At 52.6% G+C, this 18,239-nt stretch overlaps 9 protein-coding genes across 9 annotated transcripts; 6 read left to right on the forward strand and 3 right to left on the reverse strand.

Moving 5' to 3' along the window:
- Positions 1–53: 53 nt before the first annotated feature.
- ASPSYDRAFT_157941 (Zn(II)2Cys6 transcription factor) lies at positions 54–2,223 on the reverse strand (the record flags this gene model as incomplete). The annotated part of the gene is made up of 2 exons (XM_040842685.1): positions 54–861; positions 911–2,223. 2 exons carry the CDS (start codon positions 2,221–2,223, stop codon positions 54–56), a joined length of 2,121 nt encoding a protein of 706 aa, XP_040699437.1.
- A 371-nt stretch (positions 2,224–2,594) lies between these two features.
- ASPSYDRAFT_92758 (dihydrodipicolinate synthase family protein) lies at positions 2,595–3,527 on the reverse strand (the record flags this gene model as incomplete). The annotated part of the gene is made up of 1 exon (XM_040852728.1): positions 2,595–3,527. One exon carries the CDS (start codon positions 3,525–3,527, stop codon positions 2,595–2,597), a length of 933 nt encoding a protein of 310 aa, XP_040699438.1.
- Positions 3,528–3,979: 452 nt separating this feature from the next.
- ASPSYDRAFT_208624 (putative MFS transporter) lies at positions 3,980–5,990 on the forward strand (the record flags this gene model as incomplete). The annotated part of the gene is made up of 7 exons (XM_040843949.1): positions 3,980–4,176; positions 4,283–4,350; positions 4,398–4,496; positions 4,551–4,704; positions 4,755–4,932; positions 4,994–5,568; positions 5,642–5,990. Exons 1-7 carry the CDS (start codon positions 4,019–4,021, stop codon positions 5,988–5,990), a joined length of 1,581 nt encoding a protein of 526 aa, XP_040699439.1. The 5' UTR covers positions 3,980–4,018.
- A 3,064-nt stretch (positions 5,991–9,054) lies between these two features.
- Positions 9,055–10,251, forward strand: ASPSYDRAFT_34541 (SANT/Myb-like DNA-binding domain-containing protein; the record flags this gene model as incomplete). The annotated part of the gene is made up of 6 exons (XM_040845254.1): positions 9,055–9,130; positions 9,190–9,308; positions 9,363–9,468; positions 9,517–9,584; positions 9,634–9,734; positions 9,786–10,251. The coding sequence occupies 6 exons, from the start codon at positions 9,055–9,057 to the stop codon at positions 10,249–10,251; spliced, it is 936 nt and encodes a 311-aa protein (XP_040699440.1).
- Positions 10,252–12,005: 1,754 nt separating this feature from the next.
- Positions 12,006–12,497, forward strand: ASPSYDRAFT_34542 (uncharacterized protein; the record flags this gene model as incomplete). The annotated part of the gene is made up of 1 exon (XM_040845255.1): positions 12,006–12,497. One exon carries the CDS (start codon positions 12,006–12,008, stop codon positions 12,495–12,497), a length of 492 nt encoding a protein of 163 aa, XP_040699441.1.
- A 644-nt stretch (positions 12,498–13,141) lies between these two features.
- On the forward strand, positions 13,142–13,717 carry ASPSYDRAFT_34543 (uncharacterized protein; the record flags this gene model as incomplete). Its single annotated transcript, XM_040845256.1, has 1 exon — positions 13,142–13,717. One exon carries the CDS (start codon positions 13,142–13,144, stop codon positions 13,715–13,717), a length of 576 nt encoding a protein of 191 aa, XP_040699442.1.
- Positions 13,718–13,882: 165 nt separating this feature from the next.
- ASPSYDRAFT_92764 (uncharacterized protein) lies at positions 13,883–14,616 on the forward strand (the record flags this gene model as incomplete). The annotated part of the gene is made up of 4 exons (XM_040852729.1): positions 13,883–14,008; positions 14,056–14,320; positions 14,373–14,468; positions 14,525–14,616. The coding sequence occupies 4 exons, from the start codon at positions 13,883–13,885 to the stop codon at positions 14,614–14,616; spliced, it is 579 nt and encodes a 192-aa protein (XP_040699443.1).
- Positions 14,617–14,903: 287 nt separating this feature from the next.
- ASPSYDRAFT_48846 (Zn(II)2Cys6 transcription factor) lies at positions 14,904–17,058 on the forward strand. The gene is made up of 3 exons (XM_040847716.1): positions 14,904–15,044; positions 15,105–16,735; positions 16,801–17,058. The coding sequence occupies exons 1-3, from the start codon at positions 14,929–14,931 to the stop codon at positions 16,938–16,940; spliced, it is 1,887 nt and encodes a 628-aa protein (XP_040699444.1). The 5' UTR covers positions 14,904–14,928; the 3' UTR covers positions 16,941–17,058.
- Positions 17,059–17,094: 36 nt separating this feature from the next.
- Positions 17,095–17,955, reverse strand: ASPSYDRAFT_208629 (uncharacterized protein; the record flags this gene model as incomplete). The annotated part of the gene is made up of 1 exon (XM_040843950.1): positions 17,095–17,955. The coding sequence occupies one exon, from the start codon at positions 17,953–17,955 to the stop codon at positions 17,095–17,097; it is 861 nt and encodes a 286-aa protein (XP_040699445.1).
- Positions 17,956–18,239: the final 284 nt, after the last annotated feature.

Raw genomic sequence — 18,239 nt, forward strand, 5'->3', positions numbered from 1 at the left:
CCAAGTACAGCAATATGCAAGTTGAAAAGTCAAAAGGTTAAGAAGTTAAGAAGTTAAAGAGCATGGAATGCATCAAACATCGGGTAAAACGCAGACGAGTCCAGATCCAGCCAGTCTGTCGTCTGCCAGCCATCCAACATACTAGGGCCTGTCTGGAGGGCGAATTCTGTAGCCGGAATGGCCATCTCATCAGGGTGGAAGTCATTCTGTGGTCCGGTAGAGGACAGCCGTGTATAATTACTCCTTATACTCTGCTGCTGCGCCTCCGAGTGCAGTTCCTCGAGGATAATGCCATACCGGTGACTTGACGGCGCCGCTAAATTCCCCTGCAGCAGACGCAGTCGGCAGCTTTCAGCCAGCTCGTATAGGGATCTTGCTTCCTGGCCTTCCTGAGCTGGCCTGGTTGAACTGCTTGCATTCTGCTGAATCTCCCACACATAGACAACCGCCAACGCACAGAACAGGACGTACTGCGTCCACCAGAACGAATGGAACAGGTGGTCGTCGTTGGCCATATTGGCTACAAGCGACAGAGTCTTTCTCGCAGCAGAGAGACACTCATTGACTCTATCCTTGACCTCGGTCTGATCGCTAGAATGGTGTCCATCCCCTAGTAAGAACGGCCGTGTCGCATGAATGACTGCATGCAGGTACGCAAGACTCAGCGCCGTAGCCTCACGCCGGAAACTAGGAATCAGGGTAGAGGGCTTCACGGCGCCGAGATGAGGAGGCAGCTCTGCATGCCAGGCATACAGTTCTCGGACGAGACAGTCGGCTGCTGCTGCTCGCTGTGCATTTCGCCCTTCGCCGTCGCCGACGCGGTATACTTCGCGCGATATCCGTCCGATGATCTTTGCGATTCTACGAAATCAGCTGTGGTTTCAGTATCCGGAACTGTAGTACGGCATACTTAGCGTGGAATATCAGCGAGATGATATGACTTTCCTCATTTGCATCGGACGTTGAAGGACCATGAGCTCCCATCTCCTCGTCGTTCACGGTATCCGGAAAGTCCTGGTCAATCTCATCATCATGCAGCAGACGCGGCCGGCCAAAGACCACGCTCAGGTACTTATCTATCGTATACGCTGTCCAGAAAACACGCTTCGCACACTGATGAGCAATGTAATCCGACCGCTCTCCAAACGACGTGCTCGGCTGCCTGTGTTGTCTCCGATGAAGGCCCAGAGACGAGATAATCTGATACGCATTGCCAAAGGTATACCACGCCTTATTCATGCGCGAGGTCTGCAGCAGATACAGCACTTGTATCAAGCGAGCCTGGGCAGACTCAAGGCGAGGAAAGCCCATTTCCGAATCCGTGAGCTGCATCGCAGCGCAGAACAGGGCGTCGCTTTCGCCGAACGCCACGGGGTCGAGATCGTTCGAGCAGCAGCCGTTTTCGATCTTCAGTTTGCGGAAGCACGCTATTGCAAAGATGGTGAGGATTATCGCAGCTCGCGCATTCCCGACGGATGTTGTTACAGCGTAGTTATGGGCCCTGTTCCTGAGCATCGTAGTTAACCAGGCTTCTGCTGTCTGTCGGTGCAGCATGCGGTATGTCACGACACAGGTGTCAAAGTAAAAGGCGAATAAACGGTGCGCGGTCTCTTCATCTGGGAATACCTCATTACAGGCCCTGGGTCGCTCTAAGTAAAATGGTCTATCACCGGCAGACGCAAGGAGCTGGTTCCGTTCGGCATCGTTCGAGCCATAGCAGACAGCATTCCCCCGTTGGGCTGAGAGCTTGCTCCACGCTCTATGGAGAAAGGTCAACCCGGACGTTAAATCAAAGTACTGTCCCTCTATGACCAGTTCAGATGCAGCCCGCCGCCCAGGCGCTTCCTGCTCCCCATCCCTCGCGTCGGTGTATCCTACAGAGCACGATGCAGAAAGAGACCGGCTAGTGGTGCTCACTGCTCCGTCCGCTGCGTGCTGGCTCCCCGGCGTAAATCCCTGCTGTACACTCGAGGCTGGCGGAGTCGGCGGCCTGCCGCGGCCATATCGACTTGCAAACGTGCATGTCAGTCTCCGCCTGGCGCATGTGGCGCATGGCAGCGTCCCAGAACATCGGATTTTCTTGACCTTGCATGCATCGCACGCCCGGCTGACTTTGGGGTCTTTTCTCCGGTTCTCGGACGCCTCTCCGGTATCTGGGGATGGGGCGTGTTCCGAGGCGTATGACCGTTTGGGGGTGGATGTTGGGGCAGCTGGTGAGTTCATGAATGTAGAGGGGGAGTCCATGAATGGAGAGGGCGAATCCGGTGTATCCGTGAAACTGGGAATTGAAATTTAATGAGAATCAGCGGAAAACGCGGACTCGTCTAATATTAATGGTCCCACATGTTGGAGAAGACTTGGTCTGGCTCGCTTGAACGGAGATCCTCCGTTGATGGAGACCGGAATTGAATGCCAGCGTCTTACTCTGTCTTTCTGTCCTTCTCTGTCATTTTAGGGTTGACAGTAAAAGAGCCTTTGTTTGTATAACGTTCTTGTATACTACGTTGTATATCCGCAAACTGGTAACTACAAAACCGTAGTTTCTTCAACACTACACATGAAGTCTTCATTTCTGTAATACAACAGTTTATACATTAAGCAACCCTGCTCAACTGTGCAGCAGCAACAGCAGCATGGATCTCCTGCTCAGCGCCCTCCTCCAAGGGCAACAGAGGTGAGCGCACCGTCGCATGAGCCAGAATGCCCCTGGCAACAAGCGCATGCTTCAGCGCAACAGTCCCCTCCATATGCGAACCACGGTGATAGACACTCTTCGTCACAGGAAGCAGTCGATCATGAACCTCCCTCGCCCGCTTATAATCCCTCGCCTTGCCCGCCTCAATCAACTCCAGCAACAACTCCGGCGCAATATTGCCATACCCAACCAAGAACCCATCCACATCAAACGAGGTATGCAGGAGATACTCATCGTGACAGCTCAAAATCTGCAAATCAGGCCTCTCCCGCCTGATCACCGGAATCTCCGTATCCCACCGCCTCATATTCCTCACCCCGTTCTTCATCGCAAACACCCCCGGCAGCGCCGCAATCTCCAGCATCGTCGCCAAACTATACGTCGCCTTCGTGTTATCCGGATACTGGAACAGAATCAGCGGCAGCCCACCACTGCCCTCGTACACACGCCGATACCGGTCCTGCGGCGCACCGGGCTGGTATCCGAACCGCAGCCAGCCATGCGAAGGGTAGAGCAGGCCTGCCTTGGCCCCGGCGTCTTTGGCGCGCTTTGCTTCCAGGGCGGCGACCTCGGTCCCTTCGCCGGTTATCCCTGCGATGATGGGGATCTTGTCGTTGACGGAGGCCACGAAGGCTTTGATTACGGAGACTTGTTCGGTGGCGGTTAGGAAGGTGCCTTCGCCGGCGTGTCCGAGGACGACGAGCCCTTTCACGCCGTGGATGCTGCCTAGCCAGCTTCCTAGGCGTTGGATTGCGGCGTAGTCGACTTCGCCGGTTGGGGTGAAGGGGGTGACGGGGGCGGGCGTGAGCCCGTGCATGTCAAAGCCGACCATTTCTGTTTATAAAAAAGAGGGAGGAGACTTGTAGTGGTGAGTCGAATTGGTTCTGGTTTGCAAGAAGTATTCCACAGTAGAAGTGCTCTTATATAGTTTTATCAATGTCACCTCCGATACTGGGTATAGACACCAAATAACCGACAAACACGGAAAACACGGACAATCAGCAGAATACTATTGCATCAGTGCCATCTGTTCATGGATTCATGTTGCATCTCCGCTATTTCCGTGTTATCGGATTCCACGGACTCAACGGATTCCCCGGAGAACCCACAGGCGCTTAGCCGGACAGCAGTTATCGTCCTTCTCGACGACATCTTCTCTCACACCCTGGCCCACAGGGTACATGACCTTGTGCATTTCCGAGACAGACGAGACGTACTCCGCGTTACCCCAGAAATTGGGCCCAATTTCACTATATAATCCCCACAACCTAGCGTTATCGACCGTCCCTATACCATCACACTGACTTTATTGAAGAGAAGAAAATGCACCGGAGTACAGCCTCAGATACCGAGAATGGCTCGCCCGAGAAAGAAGCGGCCATGCACCTGGAGCGTCGGCCGGCAAGTGGATTGTCGTTTGAAGAGGAGGACTTTCTAGCCAACTTCTCGGACGACGAGAGGAAGACGGTTGTTAGAAAGGTGTGCCCTATCTATTCCATCGCTGCTTTGCTCAATTCTGACTTTGAGATGCCTAGGTCGATGTAGGGTTTATGATATTGTACAACCTAGATGCCAGCTAAGTTGTATACAGTGGCGGCTTGTACCCATGCTGGTGCTCTTGTACTTGGTGGCGTATATCGACAAGACCAATATCGGTGAGTGTCTTCCAAAATACTACTTGTTCCAATTCTGAGTGTTCCAGGAAATGCCAAAATCGAGGGCCTGCTTCCTAGTCTAGGAATGAACGGAGAGCAGTACAACATCGCATTGGCCATCTTCTTCATTCCATATGTCCTAGCAGGTGGGCAGCCTTGGCCTCAAAGTTTACCAAAGTAAACTCTCTAACTGACATCAGAGGTCCCAAGCAATATCATCCTCAACTACTTCAGCAAGCCGTCCGTCTACCTGGGAACGCTGATATTCATCTGGGGCGTTATTATGACGTGCACAGGCTTCGTCCAGAGCTTCGACAGCCTGGTTGCTATCCGCTTCCTACTGGGCTTATTCGAGTATACCTTTCTAACCACCACTATCCAATGCGTGGTGCTAACAACAACAGGGCCGGCTTCCTCCCCGGCGCAGTCCTGATAATCTCAAAATGGTACCTCCCCAACGAAACACAAACCCGCATCGCAATCTTGTACACTTCCGCTGCATCTGGCGGCGCATTCTCCGGTCTTCTCGCCTTTGGAATCGCCAAAATGAATGGCCTTGCTGGCTACGAGGGGTGGAGATGGGTTAGTAGTCCCTTCTTTGAATCAATATCAAACAACAACAACACACTGACGAGATGACTAGATATTCATAATCGAAGGCCTCGCCACTATCCTCCTCGCAATAATGTGTTTCTTCCTCCTCCTCGACTCACCCTCCCGGTCAACAAGCTGGCTGACCCCTCGCGAAATCCGGTTCCTGGAACTGCGGCAAATCGCCAACAGCATCAACGCCCACCCAGCATCTTCCTCCCCCTCAGACACACCGCAGACCGAGACAAAGAGTAGTAGTGGTAGTAAAACTAACTACCCCGCAATAATTTCCGTCCTAACAGACTGGAAAATCTACCTCCTCATCCTCGGAAGCTGGTCCAACTCCGTCCCAAACTACGCGATGAAATTCACCATGCCCCAGATCATAACAGGGATGGGGTTTGAGGCCGCGCGCGCCCAGTTACTGACTATCCCGCCCTACGCGGTCGGTGCATTCTCCGCTTATATCTTCTCCGTCTTTGCGGATAAGTATTCCTGGCGGATGCCGTTTATTGTTGTCCCGCAGGTTGCGCAGGTCGTGGCGTTTGCGCTCCTGTTTACGAATGCGGAGGATATTGAGGATAATGTGGCGGTTTGTTATTTTGGGGTCTGTTTGGCTTGTTTTGGGTGTGTTCTAAGCCCTACCTTATCTGATTCTGTTTTGTTTTGTTTTGAGTGGTTAACTGAGTGATACTTCTAGGATGTACCCTATCCTCCCCGGCGTCAACGCGTGGAACGTCTCCAACACGCCGGATCCAACAAGGCGAGCGATTAGTATCGGCTATCTCATCTGCATGGGCAACGTGGGCGGGCTGATTGGGAGCTTCATATACCGGGAGGACGAGGCGCCGCGGTATGTCACAGGGTACGGCAACTCGTTTGCGTTTGCGTCCGCGGGGATTGTGGCATGTTTCGTGCTTGAATTCATTCTGTTTAGGGTTAATCGACAGAGGGAGCGCATGAGCGAAGTGGATGTCAGAGAGAGGTATGGCGAGGAGGAGCTGCGGCGGATGGGGGAGAGGAGTCCGTTGTTTCGGTATACGTTGTAAATTGCTAGCAGAGACTCAGTACAGGCTACCGGTAATTGAAATGCACTTCTGTGAGGTACCACCTGTTTAGCATTTGGCTGCTGTCAAGGTCCAGTTCTGCGGCCACTCCCCGGGTACCTTGCCGCAGCCCAGGTACGTAAAACTCGCTAAATCAATCGGAACGAAGCAGAAACCAAGCGAGGCTCCTCCATGGCTTGGAATGATGTGGAATAATACCCCACCAGCGCCGAGCCATATTTCGCCCCATGCATGGCAGGAGGCTATGAAGCGCATTAGTTGGACCCGGCGGGGCCAACAGCAACAAGAAGACACAATTGCTCAAGCCAGACCCAACCCGCGGACGATAATGCAAATAGTGCCGGTAACTTATGTAAAAGCAGTGTACATGCAGTGCACGCGCCGAATTGATTTTCCCGGCGCACGCCGTCCAGATTTCCCCTTGGAGAACCGAACCGTCGCTAATTGCTAGGCGCCCTGCGCCGCCCGGAATGGCTGGGATGCAGGTCTTATTGGATACACCCTGCAGCGCGACCAAATCGAAAGAGGAAATCGGCCAGATCCCATCAGCTGGGTACTCGACAATACTTAATAGTGGTTGACGAACTGCAGTTACCGCATGTCGTGAAATCGCGCCGGGCGCCTGGCCTGGCGGCCTTGGTTTCGAGGGGAACACTCGATGGACCTATAGAATCTCGAGATGGGATGACCTGAGAAGGGCGCGCCGACCGGAAACGAGCGTTGAACACTGAGCCTGTGAAGAAAGTGTTTCGTGTGGAGGCCGAAGGGCGACTCCGTCAGCGATGGCTGTGTAACAAGAGACGACCTTCCTATCCTGGTAATTAGGGAGTCGTACAGGGTCACACAGGACCTCGTGGTTCGACAGGCATCGAGGATGGCACTTGACAGAAGCACGCGCCAGAGGATGCAGTGGGCAGCCGGCAAGACAGTTCTAGTAGTCGAGATGCTGCGAGGGACCAGGGAGGGCACGGGCTGACGGCAAGGCTGACCGGCCTCGCAGCAGGGGATGCACTGATTGTCTGATGCAGTCTGAAACGGACCTAAATATAGCGATGATGCCCTTTGCATTCCAGATCTGGGCTGCGATTGGCTGCAGTACACCGGTTGTGATCGACCGGCGGGAGATACGAGATTGCTGCCTCTGGTGCTGTGCTGTGGCAGGACTGCTGCTGTTGGAATGCCCGCGACTGCGATTGGCGACGCGAGTCGATCGGCAAAGAAACCGGACAATTACATTCTTACTGCGGAGAGCTTCTCCAGGACTTGGTGGGTAGGGGCCATCGACTAAGTGCAGTGTATCCATAGATCGGGTCCCCTAGCCCAATGCGGAAATCGTCAGGGCTTCGACGCCGTCGCACAAGATGCCAGTTCCGCAGTTCGTCGGAGGCTGCGACAACTGAGACTCGAAAAAGTTTCTGGAAATTCTTGTACGACCGTTCTATTCGCAGCAGCGAACTGGACCTGGCGGCCTCGCGTGTTGCTGCATTCCATTCCTGACCTGAAACATCGACCACGTTGGCTGCCAGGCATGCCAGCAGCCAGCAGCAGCAGCCAGGTTGCTTTTTCCCAACGTGCAGGATATTTTTACCTCGGCGTGCAGATCCTGGTCAACTGTTGACTGGAGTCAGACTGACCCAACACTGGCCAGTGGCCAGGCTCACAGCCAATGACACCCACCCCCCTGCAGAAACAATGTAGAAGCCTCGTTCTCGGAGAAACGATCTGCGTCTTGCCTCGAGAGATTCTCCTTGCTGACTGCCAACTTGCAACTGTAGCCCTGCAGCCGAGTTCCCCCGAGACACCTCCTGGGCAACCAGCGGGCAGCGAGGGGCTGTCTCATCCCCGTGTTCTGTGGCACATTCCCACGTTCCACGTCCCCAACTTCCACGTTTCTCGCTTCGAACCGCTGGCACACGACAGGCCCCTCTTACCTCCAGCGGAGTTCCTTCTCGATCGATCATCCAGTCACACCAGTCACCACACAGCCTGCCTCAGCCCAGTGCCCCTGTCCTCACTCATCACCAGCCTTACGTGAGGTGAGGGGCGACGGGGGAACGGATGGACGGAGAGACGGAGAGCCAACAAGTTAACAACCATCAGGACAACCATCAGGTCCAAATCTACTTTCCTAAATCCTCAACCCCCCCGGCTCTTGCGGCTGATCAAGACATGCATAAGTCGCATGCCGCATATCCCTGCTCTGGCCCCTCCCAAGCTTCTAACTGGTGAGCTGGCCCCGTAAGAGCTGACAGGCTGTGACTCTGCGACAACAGCCCCTCGCACGCCGATTGGCAGTTGCAAACAAGAGGTAGGCCTCCTCAGTCTCAGGGCGAATGAGTGCAGGTGCGAATGCGAGTGCGAGGAATGGGCTTTGTACGTACCTCGTGTGGACTGTGGACTGTGGAATGCTGGCAAGCACGAGGCAGATCCACTTGTAGAATTCGACGCTAAATTAGCAGTACCTTGGCTGGTAGAGGTAGACTACCCGCCTACCTCACTAAGTAACTATATCGACAGTGAAAAGTAAGAGCTAGGAACTGATCTCCCGAGCGGAATCCAGGCTGGATGCCGGCGTCCCTCTCACTCATCTAAGCTTAGCCTGAGCTAGCCCAAGCCAAGCCGCAACAAATTAATTCAAAAATGAAATTAAATGATAATAGTAATAATAATAATAATAATAATAATAATAATAATACCTGCTGCGGGCGTAAGAACCAAGGCTGGCAGGATTCCGCACGGTGGATGATGTTATTGATCCTGTCTCCGTGTAGGGTTAACCTGTTAAGCACCGCATGGGGGCCCGGGGGCGCAGTCTGGGCTGGTCTTGCAAGTGAGATTATGAGATATCTTGCTGATGGGCTGTTTCTTTTCTCCTTCTTCCCTTTTGTTTTTAATTTCTTTCTTTCTTCCCCTCCCTATATATATATCAGGAATATCCTCGGGTTTGAAAAGCACACTCACACAGCTGACAATAAGAACTACACAACAACTACACCACAACGATATATCCCTACCAAACAACATTTTAAACATTCTATTCTCGACAATGGCTGAACAACGTCGGCGCTGGACAACTGCCGAGGATGCGCTCCTCTGGGATCTGTATCAAGTGCAGGAGAGGGGTATGCTCCAACCACAGATATATACTACTATATATACCTGGTATACTAACGGACGACAGCTCCAACAGGCAAATGCCAAAAAGTCAATTGGAACGAAATCGCGCGCCACATCCCCGGCCGAAGCAACAAGGACTGTCGCAAGAGATACTTCAACCGGTTCACTGGTGGTTTGCGCAAGGTGTGTTTTATATACTCAGTCTAATATCATGTTGGATAAGGCTAAATAGAGCAGGGATCCTGGACGCAGGATGAGGATGAGCGGCTGTTCCAGCTCGTCGAGAGATACCAGTATCGGTGGGCCATGATTGCGCAGAAGATGGAGACGAGGAACGCAGACCGTTAGTATTCCTGTCTAGGTGTACCTGTTTCAATTCTAATGAGGGCAGAATGCTCGAAGCGCTGGCATCACTGTCTGAACCCGGAGCTGGAGCGGAGTCCTTGGACGGAGGACGAGGTATGTTTACTATATCAAGCTGATCAATGCATCATTCTAAACCAGCCAGAATGCACTCCTGCTGTCGGCAGTCGAGACGCACGGAAGCAGCTGGAAAGATATCCAGAGATCGCATTTCCCTACCCGGTCTGCGAACAATATCAAGAACCAGTGAGTCCATCAGACCTGCAAGGGAGAACCGTGCTGACTAGATGTCTGTAGATATACGATTCTCTCGCGGAAACGTCTCAGCCCCGTCCATCTACAACCGTGCTGCCAGTCCCCGACTACGGCCAGTTCATCGCGACGTCCTCCATCCTCCACGCCGTCGATGACCGGTTCACAGGGAGGTCCCGGATACGACCCATACAACTACGGTTCCCTCACCACGAGCTCTCAGGTTTCTGCAAACGAGTATCTCCCGGCGACCCCGGACACCTCGGGTTCCGTCCACGGCTATGACCTCCATCCCTCCATGAGCCTGCCCAGCGATCCCTGCGGGTACGTGGCGCAGTTCCAGCAATCCTTGTATCCGAGTATGCCTGACGGAGCGGACCTTGTGATGACGGACCCGTTGGGAATGAGATATGGGCTCGACCTCTCGTATTCGCAGGACGGGATCGTTGAGCAGAGCGGAACAATGCATGGGTATCAAGCGCTCCAGAGAGGGCAGTCGTATGGATATTGATCGGCGGGATTGAATTATTCGCATGGAGCGACGGTAACGATAAACGATAAACGGCAGGGAAAGCACGGCGTATGGGACAAGGACTGGAACAAGGACTGGGAAATGGTATCTGGTATCGGCGTTGGTTTGTGATTCTAGATTTCAACTGTCATCGCAATGCAATTCAGACTCATAATTTCTCACTCCCCAAACAAAGGACAGAAAGCTCTGCAGCCAAATAGAACATACGAAATACGAGACCAGTTAGGAGCTACGGAATGTAGGATAGATACCATCACACAGACGCAGTGCAGCCCGAAGGCCAGGGGAGACGCCAGCATGCTAGATATGAAACCCGTTGATTTTGGTACATAGAGGCATACAGCATCCGACACTCTAACATGATCTTCATGCAGACAAGCCGTCGCTGGGGTTTAGTACCGCGAGAGGAAGAGAAAGAAACGATTTACGGGCGATTACGCGGTTGGTTGCGATGCAGCATCAAGCATGGCAAGACCAGGTTCAAATCCACGCGAAACGAGGATGAAGGCGTGTTGTGTGTTGTGTTGAGAGTTGAGTTATCGGGAAAAGTTGGCGAGAAGAGTCGGTGGATTTTGTGTGGGCGACGGAACCATCGATATTCCGGCCGGAAATGACACTAACCAGACCAGGCTAGTGTGGAATAACCGAGTGTTGGCCTCAGGCACCCTGTTTACGATCTCCAGTTTGTCTTTATTTCATTGTTTATAACCAATGTGTAGAAGAATCAGTCTAAATGCTCAGTACAAGGAACAATAAACCCAGTGTTACAGCCGGACTAGACTGCCGATGTGAATGTCATTGTCTCTTTCACAACTGCACTCAATTCAAAAGCCAACTTAGTATTCTCATTCTTCGTTACAATTGGCATCCCAGCAGCGCTCTGAACAGTCCCAACTGCGGATAGAATGTCTGCCTCTATTCACTAAGCAAATATGAAATCAACAAAAACATGCTACGTGCTAACAGGGTCCCTAATCCCTAAACTCGAACTCAACCAGGAGGGTGTCCGGACGATATGCCATGCCTTTACCAGCTTCCCGCACCAAAAAGGCTACAGTAAGTTTGACGTTCGCACCGGCTACCACCAGCCAGACGGCGTCTGGCGGATCCTCGTTGTTGTGTTCCGTCCGCTCGAAGAAATGGGTAGTCTGATGGAGTTGAATGATATACATGATGAATTCACTAATTACGTCCTGTGGAGCACTGTTTGGTTCAGGTGGGTTGAGGAACTGGCGGACTGCTCTGGGTTTATACCTGGCTCAGAGGAGGCTTTATTGGCACCTTTGGAAGTATCTTCCTGATGGGGTCAAGTTAGTATAATACAAGAGTTCTAATCATCTACCCTTACCCTTCGGTTTCAAATATTCTAAGCTAGCGTCCGGTACTTCCAGGTAGAGAGTATATCCTGCGAGGTCTTTATACCGACGTGTATCATATAATCTTTGAAGTGTGATTATAATTGGCATAGATGTATAGTACCATGATAGACAATGAACAATGCCTCGGGTGTATAAAGGATAGGCAAAGACTCGCACCCCGTTAAAAAGAATGTAAAATAAAGTGTCAGAAACCTATAATGCAAAGGAACCAGAAGCGCTCCATCTTTATCCTCCGATTCCTCGAGTCGGCCATAAATGAGGGTTATTTCTCGAAATATACATGGTCAACCAAGCTCTTATCCGGGCCTTGTACAGTACACCCCTAAGTCGCGATTACAGCTCGTTGTTGTTAAGATGTCCTCCAGCTCAACAGTATCTGTCGCACCCACAGACAGCCTGACAGCCCGAGACGCGAAGAGTGCCCTTGGACTGCTTACTACCAGACTTAGCGATGTCTATCAAACCTACGATATTGCAGTCGGTTATCACACAGCGACCAAAACTTGGAAGATATTTGTCCGGATGACTACACCAGTACAACCAGAAAGACAAGATGAGTACAAGCCTGCAACAGAAAAGTGCTCATTGGAAGTCAAGCTGGCCTCGGAGGACCCTGTGTTGTTTGAGCCAGACGCGGAGAGTGTTGATTTCGACGCGGAACTTGCGGCGCTGGAACAGGTGACGCAGATAGCGATGTACAAGGGTACGCCGTTTCTCTTGCAATGCAATGGCGATGCTCAGGAGCATGACTGTCTTGCACTTGAGGCCGTGTTACGAATTGACAGTCGTGGCTTGGATGGGGTGATTGAGAGGTCGAAGAACTGGTTATGGGTGCCGTCATTTTGAAACCATCTGTTGTGAATTCCACTTATCATACTTTTCTAGAATTTTTAACCTTGTTTTCCTTGCCGTTGCTGGTGTTTTCAGGCTCTTTAGTGTTAATAGTGTAGCATAGGGAATGGCATTGAATATTACTACAAAGACAGCAGCGTGATATCAAACATACAGTAGACAGTCAGGGACAGCGGCCCAATGGCCAATGACTTTACAAACGATCTGAAACGGTTCGATGAGCTGCGGCCCCTAGAATACATTAATACTTAGACAAAGCTGGGTTCTCACATCAGGGGGGCGATCCACGCTCCCAATAATGATTTTCATATGCATTCATCGACTTTGATCATTGCAAACACCGATTATTCCACAAGGGAGATGGATAATGCTCTTTATACTGATGTGCAGATCAATTAGAGTAAGACCTTCCATAGCCATAAACATAGGACGGGCACAAGGACCCTATTGAGAATGAGCGATCATTGTTCTTACCATAACCCATTAAAATATAAAAGATCTCGAGTCCCTTTACTTCTCAGGCAGGGAGACAAGATAACATCTAGCTCTTCAGCCAGGACTTGTTGTCATTGTGAGCGTATTACTACAACGATTGTTAAAATCCGTCACCTCCCTGAAAGCACGCAGTTTATCTAGCCATGTCGCGAAACTTGGACGAAGCAGCTTTCCTGTTTACAAGTCTCTCGAACTACAATCGAGAAAAGGCACAGGCGCTTTTCCACTGTTTGACTGAAAAACTCCGTATGCTAGGGTGCCGATCCTTTGACGTTGATGTTGAGTTTTCGCCTCCCCCCAACGACTGCTGGATAGTATGGGTGCGAGTAGCAGAGCCCGAGGGAGCTGGGCCTGGATGGCTAGAGTATATCAGGGAAAGACTGAGTGATCTGACTTTTGAGGGCTCGGATCGCTTGTGGGTAATGGGGGAGCCGTACACCACCAGGATAATGACTGACAGCAGGACGAAGCTGGCCGGGTGTAATAGATTCTGGGTTATTGTGTATCAAGATATACCATTCCTCGTTTCATATGACGGCAAGTCTCATGAAGCAGATCAAGATGCCCGGTATGGTTTGGACTATGAGTACTTTGAGTTACAACGAGCAACCAGGGATCATCGGCAGGTGCACGAACAACAGGTCAAGGTGCAGGAGCTGGAGGCAACGCTGAGACGAACATATACTTGGGAAAGAATTGACTCGCGGACAGGAAACTAACTAATAGTGCGCTCACTAGAGCGTTGATAAGTCTAGATAGATACCGTTATCGCCGTTTCGACGGTTTACCACTGTTGATTTAATGCTATTGTTTGCTCTCCATTATCTATAAGTCATAGACTGGTTATTTCATCCATATATGCTAAGCACCGGACAACTCCTACAATGAAAGCGCCCTCGTCTACACCGGCCCGGGAAAAGTCTCAACCCAAGAGCGCCAAAACCCTCCATCCAAGCCCCAACAGACGCAATAATCAAGCTCCTCTACGCCTCAATCTGCGGCACAGACCTGTACATCCTCGAAGGCGGATCACACCACACTGTGTCATACTGTGTAGACGGCTGGTGGGTGCTGGGCCGGTGGGGATGGTTGCGGGGCTGACGGCGAAGTTGTATACGCCGGCGCGGAATCTGGGTTCCCATGTTGCGGTCCAGGCTTCTGGCCAGGATGCGATCCAGAAACTCCTGGAATTGACCAAGGCGACGGGTTTGACTCTGTGCGTCGACGTTTGCGTTCTGTCAGGAGCTGGTGGCTGCGGGAGGGCGGCATGCATGGAACCAAGGTCGACTTGCACCTCAAGACCCCGTGGGATCCCAATATCAGTGAGTTTCTTTTATATAGGGAGCCATTGGCCCTTAGGGACTGATCTACTAGGTATTCGTATGCCTCTGGTCAATACAACGACAACGCCGCAACTGCTACGGTTGGTGGAACCGGGCATGCTGGATATTGGCTCCCTGGTGACACACCGTATGTTTGCTTAATTATCCTTGAAGTTTGAAGTAGACATAAGTTGGCCATTCTAGACTTTCTATATACCGAGGGAGATACGGCATACGCAACCTTCCAGGAGGCTGCACAGGATCAGGCGCTCAAGGTGGCCATCGACTTTGAGTGATCCTGTAGGAGTGCTGGTATAGTTTATTCCACGTCTAATTTATTGGCAATCCTGGTTTGCCTCTTTTCTCGTCACCAGTTATTCCAAGTTCGTTGAAGCTTTGGGTACGCGCACCCGTATGGGTCCGGATCCGGATATGCTATAGGCCTGTCCAGCTTCTCCAAGTCTCCACGCCGAATTCCAGTTAGTTCCCCGCTAAGAATTCGTGGCGACAAATGAAACAAGTCAAGTCATGCGGGGTCTGGGGAATCTTCGTCCTTTTCAGTTTTCAGTTTCACCCACCTCGATGCGAACCCAACCTGCCTCGCCTCGATGGATGCTACGGGCACCACACGACAAAAGCCAACAGCAGCTGGACGGCCTTCGGGGTCCCAGCGTCCTCGCGTTAGACCTTCTCGCGGCCGAGGCTTGAGAACCTCGACAGGCTGGTGAGTGGATGTACATGCTGCTCCAGGGTTAACATCAGTCTGACCTCGCCGATGCGATAGCCTCACCTGCCGAGAAAGGCGTGTCAAGTGTGACGACAGCAGGCCACAATGCCTGCGGTGTACCAAGTCGAATCGGACCTGTCGATATGGCCAGAGGACTGACCGGCGGGGTGAGTCTGGGCCCGGTGTTGTCAGTACATCTTCACGGGAGACGAGGAACGAGCAAGGGCGCAGTGACAGCTATCCAGCACCTGGTGAGCCCTCCGTCCAGATCAACCACTCGATTGAGGCGCCAGAGGACAGTATATCACGCCAGAGCAATGGCCAGAGCCTGACCAGCCCCGACGCGGCCTTCTCCGCCACTCCGCTTGCCTTTAACCAGATACCCCTGCTCAACATATCGCCCTTCGAGTGGTATGACCTATTAGCTCGCGATGCCATCAGCAACATCCAACGGGTCAACGACGCTTCAGCGGGCGAGTCTCGCTGGAGTCTCCCGGCGATTACGCTGTCCCGGAGGGAATCGCTGGCTCCTGCGTGTCCTGAGCCTCATCTCGACCAGGCCAGGGCCATCTCCGAGCAGCGCACTAGCTTAGTTGGCAGTCCCTGGAACACAAACGCAGGCATCGAACTCTCGACGGTCGACTGCAAGTTTCTTCGCTACTACACCGAAGCTGTCGGGCCCATTCTGGACCTGTTCGATCCAGCCCGGCACTTCACCAACGTCGTGCCGCACCTGGGACTCCAAAACACCGGTCTTCTCAAGTCCATCCTCGCCGTGGGCGCGAAGCATATGTCTCTCGGCCTCGCAAACGAAGACAACACATCTCTCAATGCGCAGGGTAGTAGTCCGCACTCACCACAGGCGCAGCCTCACCCAGACCCTAATCCAGCACACGCAGCCGCACAGTACTACTACGAAACCCTCCAATACCTCTCCCAGACCCTGCTTTACCCGTCTTACGCAGACTCACACGAGATCCTCGCCACGTCCATCATGATCAGCACATACGAGATGTTCGACGCCGACCGCGCCTCCACAAGCGGCGACTGGGAGCGCCACCTGCGCGGCTCGTTCTGGATCCAGCGCTCCCAGGACAACGACGGCGAGTCCGCAGACGGACTCCGACGCGCCGTGTGGTGGGCCTGGCTGCGTCAGGACATCTGGGCTGCGTTCCAGGCTGGCCGGCCCACGCTCACTATATGGCGTGCGAAGAAGCCGCTCGACGGGCTGGACGCGGATGAGCTGGCGACGCGGATTGTCTATATCTGCGCCAAGTGTGTGGAATTCGCCGCGGGCAGCGCAGACGATCAGAATTCCAACCCACAATGTCGAATCGAGCAGGGGGATCGGCTGCTTCGGGCTCTTGACGATTGGGTGCGGGTTCTTCCCGTGTCGTATAAACCGGTTACTACTGTTCACGAGAACAGGATACTATCAGCTAATGGGACGCCCGAGTTGTTCCCGCCTGTATGGATCCATCCAGCGAGTCACGCTGGTGCAGTGCAGATGTACCATTTTGCAAAGGCCGTCGTGCTGCTGAACCAGCCTACGATGGGCGGGCTCAACGCGTACTGTCTACGCGAGAAGCAGCTGAATGAAAGCGTGCAAACGGTCTGCGGCATAGCCAATGCTTGCCAGGCACACGATTCTGCAGTTGCCTTTGTTAGTGTACAGGCCTTGTTTTGTGGTAAGAAGGTTCCCTTCTGTGACTTTGTTACTTTGTCCATACCAGATCCCTGCTAACGGAACCAGTTGGCCAGTTTGTTCAGGCGCCTCAGATGAGGGTCGAGCTGCTCCGTATCTTGGAGAATATGCTGGAGATTAGCAAGTTCCCGGCCAAGAAGGTTGTTGCAGAGCTCAAGATGGTGTGGCAGGGATATGACTCTCAGTGATCAGCAAAGCAATATGATACAGAGACACAGGGTTCTACTATATTCATTTCATGGAAGCAAACTAGATCTCGAACACTAGAATTATAAATGAAAACAAGCAATCTATGAGCTAGTATTTATACTTATATTCTAATTGAATTCCGACATGCCACGCCTACCACGCTCCGACTATACCAGCAATCGGAATGTCGATGCCCGTCGTATAAGACGCAGCGTCCGAGAGCAGGTATACATACCCCCCTCCCAGCTCCTTGGGCTCAGCTAACCTGGGCATGCCGCCGTAGTACTGCATCTTGAGGTTCCAGTCCGGCGACTGCTCCACAAAGTAGGTCATGGCAGTCTTTATAAACCCGGGCGAGATTGAATTTACACGAATTCCATGCTGCGCCCACTCCATAGCCAGCGTATGCGTCATATTCCTTACAGCACCCTTGGTAGCCCCATAGGGAGCCGAGGGCGCGGCACGGTTCGGGCGATAGGACGTCATGGACGCCGTAAACACGATAGACCCCTTGATACCCAGCTCGATAAACTTGCGCGCAACCGCCGTTGCGCTGAAATAAGCACCAAACACATTCAGGTTGAACAGCTGGTCTATCTGTGCGCGGCTAAAGTCCAGCGCAGGCTGGTGCTTCGTCATTCCGGCATTCGCAACGAACCCGTGGATGGCGCCCCGCGAGGCAATGGCAGTATCGATTGCTGAGCTGATGCTTTGCTCAGAGGTCACGTCGCAGTGTATATACTCCAGGCGCTTCGGGTTGGCCGTTTGCAAGGCGACGAACTCCTCGCCGGGCTCGAACAAGTCCAGGCTGATGACCGCTGCCGCTTCGTTGGCGAGGCAGACCTCCGCAATGGCTAGGCCGATTCCTCTGTTGGCGCCGGTGATTGCAATGACTTTGTCCTTGAGGGTGACTCTCCAGTCGCAGTCTGGGCCTGGTTGGGTGTTGAGGAAGGCTGGTGATGAGTCGGCGCCGTTGCCGTTGCTGCTGCGGGTTGCTTCAGCTGCAGGAGACATTTTGACGGTATTTTGTTCTGTGGGGTGTAATTATAGGCCAAGTCTGAGTAACGGTTTGAGGTCTAACTGTCAATTGATGCTGGGTGGGTTGCCTTTATAAGCCCACCATGGCCCTGTGTCTACGCCGATGTCGCATTGCGGACAATGTTGGAGCATCAACGACTGGTTGAAGCTCGCCCTCATGTGCACAAACATTCAAGCGGACCAGTAGCCTGGGGATAATCCGGAACCGTTTCTATGGTGGCTTGGTGAGGTCCACAATGTCTCGCATCGAGGCCGCACTA

Source organism: Aspergillus sydowii (assembly GCF_001890705.1).
Source record: "Aspergillus sydowii CBS 593.65 unplaced genomic scaffold ASPSYscaffold_11, whole genome shotgun sequence".
Lineage (NCBI taxonomy): Eukaryota > Fungi > Ascomycota > Eurotiomycetes > Eurotiales > Aspergillaceae > Aspergillus > Aspergillus sydowii.

Bases quoted from the DNA above. Each gene is read 5' to 3' on its own strand.
- ASPSYDRAFT_48846 (XM_040847716.1), top strand. From the start codon at position 14,929: ATGGATGCTACGGGCACCACACGACAAAAGCCAACAGCAGCTGGACGG. The intron at 15,045-15,104 runs GTGAGTGGATGT...CCGATGCGATAG, and splicing joins TTGAGAACCTCGACAGGCTG to CCTCACCTGCCGAGAAAGGC. The intron at 16,736-16,800 runs GTAAGAAGGTTC...TAACGGAACCAG, and splicing joins TGTACAGGCCTTGTTTTGTG to TTGGCCAGTTTGTTCAGGCG.